General features: G+C 44.8%; 1 protein-coding gene across 9 annotated transcripts in view; it reads right to left on the reverse strand.

The window, feature by feature from the left end:
• Positions 1–361: 361 nt before the first annotated feature.
• LOC114359014 (proteoglycan-like sulfated glycoprotein papilin) overlaps positions 362–15,129 on the reverse strand; it is a 40,571-nt gene continuing 25,803 nt past the window's right edge. For 3 of the 9 annotated variants that reach the window (XM_028313240.1, XM_028313239.1, XM_028313241.1), the window contains 10 exons: positions 14,839–15,025; positions 13,726–13,899; positions 12,809–12,994; positions 11,731–11,950; positions 11,075–11,196; positions 8,387–8,575; positions 7,374–7,510; positions 6,208–6,355; positions 4,082–4,501; positions 2,766–2,979 (listed from right to left, as the gene is read on the reverse strand). In XM_028313240.1, the coding sequence (XP_028169041.1) occupies positions 2,768–2,979; positions 4,082–4,501; positions 6,208–6,355; positions 7,374–7,510; positions 8,387–8,575; positions 11,075–11,196; positions 11,731–11,950; positions 12,809–12,994; positions 13,726–13,899; positions 14,839–15,025 (1,995 nt within the window). In that variant the 3' untranslated portion in view covers positions 2,766–2,767. Of the gene's footprint in view, positions 600–2,765; positions 2,980–4,081; positions 4,502–6,207; positions 6,356–7,373; positions 7,511–8,386; positions 8,576–11,074; positions 11,197–11,730; positions 11,951–12,808; positions 12,995–13,725; positions 13,900–14,838; positions 15,026–15,129 lie in introns of those variants that run through there. The other 6 variants (XM_028313238.1, XM_028313246.1, XM_028313242.1 and 3 more) reach the window with 6 other exon arrangements.

The raw sequence follows: 15,129 nt of genomic DNA on the forward strand, positions 1-15,129 counted from the left end.
GACATTCTTATTCTTATTCTAACTGCACACTTCGCTGGAATGCGACGCTCCCTCCAACTTGTCCGCTCACCTTACCGTTCGCCCCGTCTGTCAGAGCGTCGATGTGACGTCACGGCCGCCCAGTTAACTCGAACGGGTTGTATTACGTTTTGCCATCAATTACATTTACAAATTGTACAGGATTTTCTAATACAGCGTTTGACGCATTTCTTTCAGTTGTGATATAAGTTTCTATTTTTTCAATCCCAGGTAATCTCTACTGATAATTAGTTTATTAGATGATGAGTCGCCACTATTGCAGCAATCCCAGTATCTCGTAGGTAGATGATTCATAAAAAGATCCGATAACTGAGTCAAACGAAGTTAGTCTCTCTTTCTCATGTTTATCTATCGAATCGTACTATCGTAAGGTTGTAAACCTTGGCAGTTCTTGCGAGACTCACCCGTGATCTTCGTCCGGCTATCGGGCGAGAGCCGGGCGCCGTCCTTGGTCCAGTAGACCTCAGGTAGCGGGTACCCGTCCACGTCGCACGGCAGGCTCAGCTCGGAGCCCAGCGCCTGCGTCGACGCCTCGAGCGGGATGCTCGTGTTGACCGGCACTGCGGGGTGGAGAGAGTTAGATTGGGGTTGGACGTGGAAAAACGACATGGAAAGCTATGTACAGCCAAGGTTGAATAATAAAAGTAAAATGTAAAAAATTACGCAACGGCAATGATCTGAAAAATACAATACAAATAATAACAACATATAAACATAATAAAATAAAAATAAATAATGAATACACATTAAACACATAAAACACATAAAACAATTAAACTTAACGAAACACGTAGTTTAAGTATTGTCTATTTAAAACACAAACTCAAATTAATTTTAAGATTATAAACATTATTCTTTTACATTTATTTATCACAATTTAATAGCACAGTTCTATTAAAATAATTGAGTAATTCGGTATAATTTAATTAAATTGGCAGCGATTTTCGAGCCTAAAAATATAAAACATAACTATCTGAAAGAAAACATATAAAATAATAACATATAATAACTTTGAACCTTCGATACCTGTTTAGGGTTAGACTTGTTTATTTTTATTGTAATGTAAACTACAAGATAACATGCGAAGAACACAAATCATGCAACATGCAACGAGCATTATGACGCGCGCTGGGCTCGGGAGACAAACGCTATCGACATAGTGGCCGATAAATATTTATCTTCCGAGTCGGGTCTTATCGGTTTTTTCTCACAAATTCCTCATTCCAAAATTATTACATTGCAAGATCATGGAACTGCTGATAAGATTACGTAACAGGAAATGAGAATTTGTGACAAATGTGAATGTTAACTTGTTTTTTGTTTCAACCAGCACGTCATGGGTCACGTACGGCACATCAAGCTATAGTTCCAAAATACTGAACTGTCCTATCCATGACATTGACAGTGGGGCGCCACCGTTAATACAGGATCACTGGTTCCGATTTTTGCCATGTTGGAAACCATTTAGTTGAACGATGGTAGCGCCCCCCTGTCATTGAGTTTGGTGGGACAAATCCCACCACCACCCATGGCCATACCAACCTCGCGGTTATTGTGGCCGAATCTTGAGAGATGCGCGCGGAATTTGCGGCTGCCTACGGCAGATTGCACTCCACCGCGCGCAATTCTTGACTCTCTACAAGTTCTTTAATCTTTGTCCATTTGTCCCTTGCCACTCTCCCCCTTCTGGGGCATGGACTCCACTATCACGTTGGCACCATCCGGTACCTGGCCGCTAGGCGTCTGTCCGTTCCGCCTCCGATGCCACGCGTGCGCGAAACCTCGCAGCCGCGCGAAGTTCGCCTCCGAGCTGACNGTCTAACTACTTAATTCAGCTTGCAAAATTCCACCCGAACAAACATACTTTACACACAACATACATTGTAAGCTAAATAAAATAAAATAAAAAATATTATCCCATACAAAATGTTCATGTATTTGTAATTTTTGTTAAATATAAATACCTTACTATACGGTGCGCTAGTTTAGAACATTTCGGGCGATCACTTGCGCCTGGGTTGAATGACATCGACATCAAGGTTCATCAATTCAAGTTTAAAATAATAGGCAGTAATGTATGAAGAAAGAGCTTCTATTCTGTACCTACCTATGCCCGTGTATTTTTGATCGGTGTCAAATCGGAGTTTTCGTGCGGGGTGCGCGGGTGTTGTGCGAAGCGTGAAGGTCAAACGCTCAAGGTCATTGAGGACTCTAATCGCCTTAAAGCAATAAAAATAAGCTATGCATAACCCGTGCGCAAAAATGCTGTAGACAGGTTGTAATAGGATAGGAAATTATGTATGTTTTGCCAACAATTTGATTTACAAATTCCACTGGGGTTTCTCATACAGCATTTGGTGTTATTACTGATATTTGTTTCAGTTGTGATACAATTTGTACTTTATGGACAAATGGTGACCAGAACTAAATTCAACTTCGAGTTGGTTGTGATTGGGTGATTTCAATGTTTACATTAAACCTATATTTTTATTATATTATATTAGAGCGTTATTTTCTACTGATATTATCTAATTAATTCGATTTTGAATCGCTACTATTGCAAAGCTCGCTTCCACCTACGGCCTGGTCATCACTTACCATCAGGTGAGATACGGGCCAAGAGCTTCCTTGTTGTGTATAAAAAAATGCAATTAAGTATCTCGTAGGTAGATGATTCATAACGATTCGATAACTAAGTTATTAGTTGCTCTTTCTCATTTATGTTTTTTTATCGAGTCGTACTATCGTAAGGTTGTAAACCTTGGCAGTTCTTGCGAGACTTACCCGTGATCTTCGTCCGGCTATCGGGCGAGAGCCGGGCGCCGTCCTTGGTCCAGTAGACCTCAGGTAGCGGGTACCCGTCCACGTCGCACGGCAGGCTCAGCTCGGAGCCCAGCGCCATCGTCGACGCCTCGAGCGGGATGCTCGTGTTGACCGGCACTGCGGGGTGGAGAGAGTTAGATTGGGGTTGGACGTGGAACAACGACATGGAAAGCTATGTACAGCCAAGGTTGAATAATAAAAGTAAAATGTAAAAAATTACGCAACGGCAATGATCTGAAAAATACAATACAAATAATAACAACATATAAACATAATAAAATAAAAATAAATTATGAATACACATTAAACACATAAAACAATGAAACTTAACGAAACACATAGTTTAATTAACTATTGTCTATTCAAAACACAAACTCATTTTAATTTGTTCAATATAAAAATATTTTAACTTTAAGATTATAATCTTTTACATCACAATTCAATAGCACAGTTCTATTAAAAACAATAATTGAGTAGGTATTCCGTATAATAATCCGTATAATTTAATTAAATTGGCAGCGTTTTTCGTGCCTAAAAATATAATTATCTGCAAGAAAGAAAATACATAAAATGATAATACTGAACCTTCGATACCTGTTTAGGGTTAGACTTTATCATTCTACTATAATGTTAAACTACAAGATATCATGCGAAGAACACAAATCATGCAGCATGCAACGAGCATTATGACGCGCGCTGGGCTCGGCAGACAAACGCTAACGACATAGTGGCCGATAAATATTTATCTTCCGAGTCGGGTCTTATCGGTTTTTTCTCACAAATTCCTCATTCCAAAATTATTACATTGCAAGATCATGGAACTGCAGATAAGATTACGTAACAGGAAATGAGAATTTGTGACAAATGTGAATGTTAACTTGTTTTTTGTTTCGACCAGCACGTCATAGGTCACGTAATAGGCACCGCACATCAAGCTAAACACTGACATATGATTTTGCAACAATGAGGGTTTTCGCGTATGAAAGATCCGCTAGATAGCGAGACGTGGATGTGGGATCTGACTGCTGTGTGATTGGTGGATTTTGACATGTCTGTCAATGTCAATGTCATGCAGCATTTGGACCTCGCGTCTACGTATTGGCGTATTCTACTGGCGGATTTTTAATACGCGAAAACCCTCATTGTAAAGTCTGATGTGGCGACGAACCTACCACAGTCGAAAGAAAAAAGCAAGTTAACACCACCGCGCCAGTCTTACCAGTGTAGACAGGCATATCGATCTCCGGCGGGGGCGTGGTCTGCGTGGTGGGCGCGGGCGGGCGCGCGGGCGTGATGGCCACGGTGCGCTCGCGCGGCACCAGCAGCGCGTGCGCGGCGCCGGGCGCGGGCTCGTAGGCGCGCACCTGCACGGCCCAGAAGGCCGCCTTGCCCTGCCCGTTGAAGGCCTGGCACGCGTACTCGCCCAGCGTGTCCAGCTCCAGCCGCCGGATCTGCAGCACGTTCTCGCGCGCCTCGTACAGCTCGCTGCTGTAGGGCAGCATGTCGCGGCCGCGGTACCAGTAGATGGCGGGCGCCGGGTGCCCGTAGGCCAGGCAGCGCACGTTCAGGCTGCGGCCCAGCTCGCCCACCACCACCGCGTTCGGCTCGCCCGAGATGCCCGCCGGCGTCACCTCCGGATCTAACCACTCCCACTGTTAGTGACTACTCTACTGGGGCGTGTGAATCGGTGACGAATTCACAGACCCGCTGTTAAGTTAGGTATCTACTGAGCAAGAATGGAAGGACAGTACGATGGTGATGTTCCGGGAATTCCCGGTCGGTGAATTCGTTCAGATCGCAGATAAAAGATAAATACGACGCTTTGTTGTTACTTGTTTAAAATAATTATTTAACTGAAAATATTTAAGCTTATCGACTGAACGAATTCCCAGAAGTCCCAAAACAATGTTAGAAAACCGTTAGTAAATCACAGTGTCCCTTAACCTTCTGCGTTCACGCAGGCCATCACCAGCGCGAGCGCCGCCGACAAAAACACGCGAGCCATGCTGTTCTTCACTCACGGACAAAGTTACCGTTATCGCAATAACAGGGGTTATGCTTATTTTAACGCACTAGCCGACCGTGCGATCCACGGTGGTCCGCGATACTGCGGGGCAGTTAAACGCTAACTGTGCTAATGGCGATAGATAAACGACTGTTGACTGCGAAAGATTGCGGAACGCTATCTAGGGTCGGAAGCGAAAGAAAAACTGTCCACTTTTTTCTTTCTTTTTCTCTATTTCATTATAAATACCTATAAAATTAATATAGGTACCTACTTATTTCTAAAATGCGGCTAATAAGACTAGACTAAATAATTATTGTACTTAGTTAAGTTTTTTGATTGCAAGTTAACACCCAGATGCGACCGTCCCACAGTCAGTGGGAGTAATTATGTGGGCTTGGATGTAACCGCCTCATTCAAATGCGGAAGCTCATCAAGCGATCTGCCCAAGTACTTGTGTACCTCCCTATTTACAGCGAGGTCTGCAGGACCTACTTAATTAATGTCAGTCTATTATTATCTGCAGAGTTGAGAGGTCACTGCCGCAGATTTGTTTACGTCGCTAGACAAACGGGACGCTGTCTGATTACACCTAGTTGATATACAAAACGAGTGAATAAACGCAGAGGACAGTTCTTAGATGGAAATTCATTCAAATTGACAAAGTATCGTCTTCATAGGATCGGTGAACCAGGCTCTGGTATGGTATCCACAGAGTCCACATCACTTGAACTTTATGCTGTGAAGATACGGTTGAAAACCAATGACTATTTTTTTGCCTGGTTAAGGGTTAAACGCGCGACATGTGTTGGTCTGTTATCTTATTTTGTGTATCGTCAATAAGTTGTAATTAACATTGCAGTTCAGATTTAATTAGCACGTGATTGCTGATCGATGACACACACGTTTTAGTTTATTACCTACTTGATCTGCATGAACATGCATTAAGTATGTAAGTGTGAACTGGTGAAAAGTAACGAAATTAATTTCTTAACCAATAATATTAATGGAACAGTTTGTCGGTGGCGCTCAAGTCAAGAAAGTGAAAGGTAAAGAAAATTAGGGAAAAAGAAGAAAGATAGTAATAAGTAAGTAGTTGTCATTATCTAAAAATACCACTACTTCTACTCCAAGCAAATCATTCTACTTTGTCAAAAATGCAGCAAACATGGGTAGCATTCGAACTAACTACTTTTATTAATGCAAATCAAACTAAAAATCAAGAATGCATCAAGAAAACTTACGGATTTCAAGTCTTATGACTTGAAAAACTTCAAGACTGTTGAGTAGGACGTACTTCAGCCGTGACTTGAAGGTACTCCGGGACCTGTGTGACTTACCGTTGACCTGGAGCCGGATCTCCTGCTGGGAGACGCCGTGCACATTCTCAGCGACGCAGATGTAGACTCCCGAGTCGTTGCGGTACAGCGACACGATCTCCAGCGCGCCGTCCGACATCAGCCGGTACCGGCCGACATCGCCATCGATCTATGAGGGCAATGAGGTTATCATCTCGACTCAGGGAAATTATGCCCGTTTTCACCATCAATCCCTAATTTTTAAGTGATCCCTATGGTAACACATAACAGGAATTTTGTTTACATAGGGGTCACTTAAAAAATAGGGATTGATGGTGATTAGACTTCGACCCCGCAAACTACAGATTTCTTGTCACGTTTGTGTTTTGCCGATAGTTGGGTCGGGCTTTTAATCAGTACCTACTTATGAACACATTATGAATGAACGCACAATAGACCGATTTGGTATCGGTCGATTCCTTATACAAATTGGAAGGTGACCAAACTATCGGCCGATTAAAGGCGGGGAGCTGTAGTCTGCGGGGAGTCTTACACCACAGTCACAGATCAGCATTAAGTTTTTTATTAACACGTGGGTGCAAACTGCAACAAGATAATGAGCCATTTAATTGCTTCATAAACTCATTGATGTTTTGGTAGTAAAATGTTTTACGAATCTCGTGGATATCGTTTTTGCCTTGAACTTAAGCGGTCGGTGCTATCGCGTACCTACTAATCTAAATATTTAAATGTATTTTTTATGCAATGAGCATGTCTGTTTATTAATTCGGTTCCCGTTTGTTTGAAGCATTCATTGAAGGTTTATAGTTCGTTCGTTCGTTTCAGCCAAATGACGTCCACTGCTGGACAAAGGCCTCCTCCAAGGTTTTCCACAATGCTTGGTCCTTTATAGTAAAGGAAATAAAATAAAATGGCAAGCTGGCAAGAACACGACGTTCTAATTTAAGACGCTAGTGTGAGAGGTCCTTATGTGTCCTGAAAAGGGCCTACAACCTACATACTGCTAGTCTTAAGAATTTACTTAGTTGTGTGTAGGTACAAGTGTACAAGAATGCGGGAGGAATGGCGATGGTTGTGAAACATGCCGCCACCACACCAGATGTGACAACAACTACCACTCTGTCAAGAGTGTCTAAGAAGAAGAAGAGTTGTGTAGCCTATGTAATAATGCTAGCTAGTATACGTACGGTGATCTCTCCGCGGCGCCAGGTGATCTTGGGCGGCGGGTTGCCGTGGAACAGGCAGCGCAGCGTGGCGCGCCCGCCCTCGGCCGCCGTCACCTCGGGCTCCGTCACCGGGTTCGCTTGCGGCGCTTGTGGTAGTTCTGAAAAACATCATTGGTAAGCATTTCCATTTTTAAATCACTGAATTTGGGGTATTCTGCTTTAACAATTATTGAGATAGTTATAACTCTTTTGGTGAAATGAGTTAGCATTTCAACGGTATTGTGTGTGTAGTGTTCTGATATTAACTGTAAGTAATGTACTAAGGTACCTACTAATAAGCCTTGCCTGTAGATGATTTTTGAGCAGCTGAGGTCATAGGATTTCGTCAGCGATTCTTCGTTTGAAATACGTTACCTCATTATCACGGATGGTGCTCCTCGTCTCAACTTTTGAAGATAGGAATCACAGACAGTGGATTCATTGTAAACAATACTTTATCACACTTTGAGCATTCATTAGCTCGTACCTAGTAGTGGGTAAGTGGAGAGGCTTACCTGCTTCGTAAGTGATGGGGCTTACCTGGTGCGTAAGTGGTGGGGCTTACCTGGCGAGTAGGTAGTACTAACAGGCGTGGGACTGGTGGATGTGGCAAGCACGAGGCACAGGCTCGATTCTTGACCGTATGTAGGCTCAGTGCCCTCAACACTTCATACCTGGCGAGTAAATGGTGGTGACGGTCGCCAGGGTTCGTCGAGCCTTCATTATCTCATACCTGGTGCGTACTGACGGCCTATGGGGCAGCAAGGTTCTGGAATGGAGGCCGCGTACCGGAAAACACAGCGTAGGACGTCCACCGGGTGGTGGTGGTGGTAGGTGGACCGACGACCTGATAAAGATAGCGGGAAGGCGCTGGATGCAGGCCGCTACCAACCGTGCGATGTGGAAGTCATTGAGGGAGGCCTATGTTCAGCAGTGGATGTTCTGTGGCTGAAATGATGATGACGATGACCTGGTGCGTAAGTGGTGGGGCTTACCTGGTGAGTAGGTGGTGGTGACGGGCGCGGGGCTGGTAGGAGTAGCAGGCGCGAGGCACAGCTGGCTGCAGCCGCGCGCGCAGCACTTGCCCACGCCGCGGCAGTCGGCATCGTCGTTGCACTCTCGCCGACAGCGACCCTCTACCTCTGACTCCGGAGCCTCCGCCGGGCACTGGCCGGGCTTGTTCACTGTAAGACATTCGAATGTAAGGAATATGTCTCACTTAAACTGACAACGACACGGTGGTGTCAAACCCCAGAAGTTCGAGATTTGTCAAGACAGGGGGCGGACTAGAAAAACTTTGTACCGACACGCTCTTTCAAGATTTGGTTCGTATTCCGTAACCACGGGTAGAAGGAGCATTGTTCCAAAATCAGAAAATCGTCTTCACGTATTTGTAAAAGAAAACTTGCAGAAAGTCACCAGGTGAGTCTCACAGAAGTTTGTTGGTGTTTATTTTTTAATTTACCACCAGATTATCTGAGGCAGCAGTGATGGCAATCAATAGACTGTCCTGTCAATCTCTACCTAAGAGATTTAACAGAATCCCAGGATCACAGCTCAGAAAAGAGCACGAGCTAAAAATTTGGCTACTTACCAACGTGGCAGTCAGCAGTGTACGCGACATCCTGCGTGATGGGGTCCTGGTATGGCGTGGCCACGCAGCGTTCACCGGCCGCACACTCCTTGTTCTCACACGGGTGGTTCGTGCAATTGCATCTGCAAATGAGAGTATTGTATGAGATATATGGTTTAACTGAAGAATGTGTCAGTTGCTTCCTGGTGGATATTAATTAAGTCACAAAATTAGATCTGCTAATTGAGACTTATCGATTTTTATCTGCGTTACTTAAAACTAGAAAAAATCTCACACGCGCATTCTATTTACATTTTTACAAACGCAGCAGTATTATAAAGTGTGTAATGCGTAAGGCTGGCTTCACACATCCAGAGTGGCGTTAGGATCAACGTTGAGTCATCTTCACGTTGGCTTTGATGAGAGATTATATAGAATAACCAGCGTGTGAACGCTTCACGAAATTAACCGTCCAACATTGGTGAACTTTGCCGTCAACATGTGGCAGGTGGTGTACGAATATATAAAGAAAGAGACTGACCTCTCACAGCCATCAGAATCCACAGTACGCGCGATGCCGTAGGGGCACTTGAGCTCGGCGCAGTCTCTGCGCAGCTTCTCGCAGTCCACCTCGACGCGCACGCACGAGCAGCGCTCGCAGCCGTCCACGGTGCGCGTGCGCTGCATGCCGAACTCGCAGCGCAGCGCGCGGCACTCGTCGTTGAAGCGGTCGCAGTCTGGTAGCACTTCGTTGCCGTCCACTGCGTGGGGAGGTCAGAATGAGACATGTGATTGAAAAAGACTGAAGTATGTAGCTTCCTTTTAAAGCCTGACACTACAACCATAAAAGAAGACAATATCGACGTTTATTATAAGTTTTAAGAGACGACTATTTAGAGAGCAGATTGTACTATGTCGTTGAACCATTACTAACATCAAAGAACAAATCCAGAACAGAAATGTACAGATTTTTCAACGCAAATAAGTATTTATATCAAGTGTTTTTTTAACTACTTAGATCTGTTTGGAAAATATATCATATTTTTTCCCCAATAAAGAACAGGTCAAAAGTTGATTATTTCGGATGGTAAAACAATAAATGTGTGATGGTGCAAGAAAGATGCAAGCGTGCGCAAGCGTGCAACAATGAGCCAACGAGAGCGGAAGCCGAGACAATACGAGACGAACCGAATAGCTGGAATCTGGATAAAATAGGACAATACATGACTTTGGAGGAAAGAGTCAATTCTTACAAGAAGTTCCTTTCTGATGAAAGAACGATCTAATGAAGACTTGCAGTTCAACAATTGCACAAATCCCACGAGGTCTTAGGAAGTGGTACTTTTGGGAATGGACTAAGGGAAGGGCCACGACCAACGCCGATCCTAGATCTTGATTAAAGATGATTGTATTTCGGCGCCCTTATTGATGATAACGTTCTCCGGGTTTAGAGCTGTACTTATTTAGATTACGTGATTACTTCGGCGCTCCTTGCAATCTGGCAGTCCTTCGCTCTTCCCCAGGACCGGCACTGGTCAGGACCAGAATTTGGCGAGGTTAGGTTATCATCGAGCGGACGCAAGCGACTCGGAGCAGTACCATCCGTGGTGTTGGTCTGGCAGGCCGCCACGCACTCGCGCGAGGTGCGGAAGTTGTTGCGGCCGCCGCCGCAGCCCAGGTACACGAAGCCGAGGCAGAGCCCCGCGGCCTCGTCGTAGTACCAGCGCCGCGAGGGCGCCGCCCCGCACGCGTGTCCCACCGACACCGGCTCCAGGCACGCCGGCTCTGTCGTCCCGCAACCACCCCGGTTAGTCCCGCATGCTATTAGCCTATCNAATTTGGTTCGTATGCCGTAACCACGTGTGGAAGGAGCATTGTTCCAAAATCAGAAAATCGTCTTCACGTATTTGTAAAAGAAAACTTGCAGAAAGTCACTAGGTGAGTCTCACAGAAGTTTGTTGGTGTTTATTTTTTAATTTACCACCAGATTATCTGAGGCAGCAGTGATGGCAATCAATAGACTATCCTGTCAATCTCTACCTAAGAGATTTAACATAATCCCAGGATCACAGCTCAGAAAAGAGCACGAGCTGAAAATCTGGCCACTTACCGACATGGCAGTCAGCAGTGTACGCGACATCCTGCGTGATGGGGTCCTGGTATGGCGTGGCCACGCAGCGTTCACCGGCCGCGCACTCCTTGTTCTCACACGGGTGGTTCGTGCAATTGCATCTGCAAAGAAGAGTTGTGCTTATAAGGTTTTAGTGAAGAATTGTCAGTTGCTTCCTGCTGGATCTTAATCAACTTACACAAGCAGACTTCATTGAAATGGTCATTTATTTTTATACATAATAAACAACTATAAAATATCTCACACGCACATTCCATTATTTTTAATAATTTTAATGTGTATATAAGGCCAGCTCCACGCGTTAGATGAATGGCGTTAGGATAAACGTTGTGACAACTTCACGTTGGCTTTGACGAGACAGTAAGGCTCAGAACAGACGGTGAAACGCAACTGCAACGAAACTGCAACTTTGTGATGATTTTGATGAATGAAACTGAAACTGAAAGTTTCAAACTGGTCGCGTCATGTGTGGTCTCTCAACGGACGCTATGGCAGAAACTTAGATGCAACTCAAAAGTAACTAGCAGTTGCAGTTTCGTTGCAGTTGCGTTTCACGAAATTAACCGTCCAACATTGGTGAGTTTTGCGTCAACATGTGGCGCCGGTGTAAGAGTGTAACAAAGAAAGAGCTTCACCTCTCACAGCCATCAGAATCCACAGTACGCGCGATGCCGTAGGGGCACTTGAGCTCGGCGCAGTCTCTGCGCAGCTTCTCGCAGTCGACCTCGACGCGCACGCACGAGCAGCGCTCGCAGCCGTCCACGGTGCGCGTTCGCTGCACGCCGAACTCGCAGCGCAGCGCGCGGCACTCGTCGTTGAAGCGGTCGCAGTCTGGTAGCACTTCGTTGCCGTCCACTGCGTGGGGAGGTCAGAATGAGACATTTGATTGAAAAAGACTGAAGAAGCTTCCTTTTTAAAGTCCAACTGTACAACCATAATAGAAGACAAAATCGACATTTATTAAGAGTTTTAGAGACGACACTTATTTAGAGATTAGAGAGCAGTTCGTACTATGTCGTTGAACCATTACTAACATCAAAGAACAAATCCAGAACAGAAAGCTAATATGTACAGCTTTTTTCAACGCAAATATATTTTAACAAGTGTTTTTTTTTTAACTAGATCTCTTTAGATAAAATATCTAATTTTTTCCCCAATAAGTCAAAATTTGATTATTTCGGATGGTAAAACAATAAATGTGTGATGGTGCAAGAAAGATGCAAGCGTGCGCAAAGCGTGCAACAATGAGCCAACGAGAGCTGAAGCCGAGACAATACGAGACGAACCGAATAGCTGGAATCTGGATAAAAAGGACAATACATGACTTTGGTGGAAAGAGTCAATTCTTACAAGAAGTTCCTTTCTGATGAAAGAACGATCTAATGAAGACTTGCAGTTCAATAAATGCTGTAACAATTGCACAAATCCCACAAGATCTTAGGAAGTGGTATTTTTGGGAGTGGACTAAGGGAAGGGTCCAACCAACGCCGGTCCTAGCTCTTGATTAGATATGATTGTATTTCGGCATTGGCGCCCTTCTTGGTGATAAAGTTCTCCGGGTTTACAGCTGTACTTATTTAGATTACGTGCAGATTCGGCGCCCCTTTGCAATCTGGCAGTCCTTCGCTCTTCCCCAGGACCGGCACTGGTCAGGACCAGAATTTGGTGAGGTTAGGTTATCATCGAGCGGACGCAAGCGACTCGGAGCAGTACCATCCGTGGTGTTGGTCTGGCAGGCCGCCACGCACTCGCGCGAGGTGCGGAAGTTGTTCCGGCCGCCGCCGCATCCCAGGTACACGAAGCCGAGGCACAGCCCCGCGGCCTCGTCGTAGTACCAGCGCCGCGAGGGAGCCGCCTCGCACGCGTGTCCCACCGACACCGGCTCCAGGCACGCCGGCTCTGTCGTCCCGCAACCACCCCGGTTAGTCCCGCATGCTATAGCCTATCGCTCGATTAAAACCAAGTAAGTAAGGCCAGAAGTTGAATGCACGTTTGTATCAAACAGTATTTTTGTGCATCAATCTGCAACGTTTGTAAAGGTCTCTGCTGCGTGCTCGTTGTTTGTCGATGAATTATTGAAAGAATCAAAAGGTTTAGCTTTAGCTTTAGCTGGGCACTGTACTGTGCTTACTTGGTTTTAATGTGAGTCATCGTTTTAGTACCCAATGTTAGTCCCATAGCCGCATTAGTACCGCGCAAGCGGCGATGTGACCGGTCAGTGGTGATTCGCTACCATGCGCTTAGGTAACTATTATGAAGTCCAGAATGGATTCAGTTACTAATTTTGGACTGCTACTTCTACTATGACTGTTTTTTTTTAAAAAGCTAGGATAGGTAGATACTAAATTATAATCTTATAATCAGAATGATTATGTTTAAATCATCCTTTGTTAGATACTAGTAGAAAGAAAGTGAAAGTTATGAAGTTCAAGTAAGTAGGTAGAGTTGTAAGAACAAGCTAAATATTAATTAGAGAAATAGATCTCATTCGAAAGGGGACTCATTTGAAAGCCTGTTAGACATTGTCAATGAAAGAAGTGGCAAAATTGGAGCGTTTTAAGTTTTACGAAAGGCCACGAGAGTTTTTGAGATAGTTAAAGTTTGGGTCATAGAGAAGGAGGCTCTCTCACCAGGGCCGGTGTCCCCGCACACCTCCCGGCACTCCTGCGCGGAGGAGAAGCGGTTGGGCCCGCCGCCGCAGCCGCTGTACGCGAACGGCTCGCAGCGGCCCGAGCTGAGCTTCCAGTAGTACTTGGGCACGGCCGAGTTGCACAGACCCACGTCGAGCGGGTATCTGCACGGATCTGCAGGCCAAAGGGAACTTTGTGACGCCAGTACTAATGTGTAGCTCGGGCAAGGCAGTTATGCCAGATTTTATGAGACCCAAAAAAAACGTCTCAGCGTCTGACTTGAAAACTTTGTTATGTATTGCACGAATTACATAATATCCCTGTTAATCCCTCCAGTTGCTGCTGCAGCAGCTAAGATAAATATGTTTGTGTTAGGAGTGGGTTCACCACCATATTCTAGGAGTCAACGAGGATTAAGGACCCAAAAAAACGTCTCATCATGTGACTTGGTTGTGTAGATTATATTATTAAGTAGAGCTCTACCAAAGGTAGTTTTCGGGACTGATGGCTGAACTTGCCTTTTGAATGACGGATCATCTAGTTTTCATTCTCATAGGGTATGATTTATTTAGAAGATTGATTATTTGTTTCAGATGATAATGCTCTCTTCTTACATGGCTTTTTAATAATTTAATTTTAGAAGGAAAAAATATCATCATCACCAACAATATCCAATTCACCTGATTGAAATTATTTTTACGTGTTTTTTTTTCGTACTGTAGACATGCTTAACATATTACTACTAACTAACTACTGAGTAAGGAATGAAGCGAAAGCTTTGCTAGTGTCCAAAACCAAATGAGGAAATGGTGGCATGGTAAATGGTAATGAGGTAGTTAGGTATAGTGATAGTGCTTCAAACCAACACCATTTGAGTAAATAGGTCAAACCGCTTCTCCTACACACGTTACATCTCTCCAGTAGCAACCTTTATTTGTGGATTTGTTAGGTAACGTTATATGTCAGTTAAGTATGTCTACCACCGGTATCCCTGAAGGGTAGGGCACACGTTGTGCTTGTGTGCCTCGCCCTTCAGGGATTCAATACCTCGTCTCTGTTGCCATTTCTGAAGGACATGCTCAAAAATTCCTTAAAAGTGATGGCTCTACTCACCGAGGTTGACGAAAGCGCCGCACCTCCTCTCGCACTCCTCCTCAGTGCGGTAGCTGTTAGGGTGTCCGCAGCCGCCGAAGCTCCCCTGCGTGCATTCGCGGCGCTCCGAATCGTAGTAGAACACTGTGACGTTGTTGCCGCATGGCGCAAGCGAGCTCGGCGTCGTGCATTCGCTCTCAACTGTTGGCTGTTGGGGACATTGAGTTTGGGAATTGAGCAGTTGACAACCTTATCCAATAAATGTGAGGATAAAACTTCATTAAAACTTCAATCTGGCCCTGATTTTTCAAT

Source organism: Ostrinia furnacalis, unplaced genomic scaffold (assembly GCF_004193835.3).
Source record: "Ostrinia furnacalis isolate ACB-3 unplaced genomic scaffold, ASM419383v2 OfSCF4163, whole genome shotgun sequence".
NCBI lineage: Eukaryota > Metazoa > Arthropoda > Insecta > Lepidoptera > Crambidae > Ostrinia > Ostrinia furnacalis.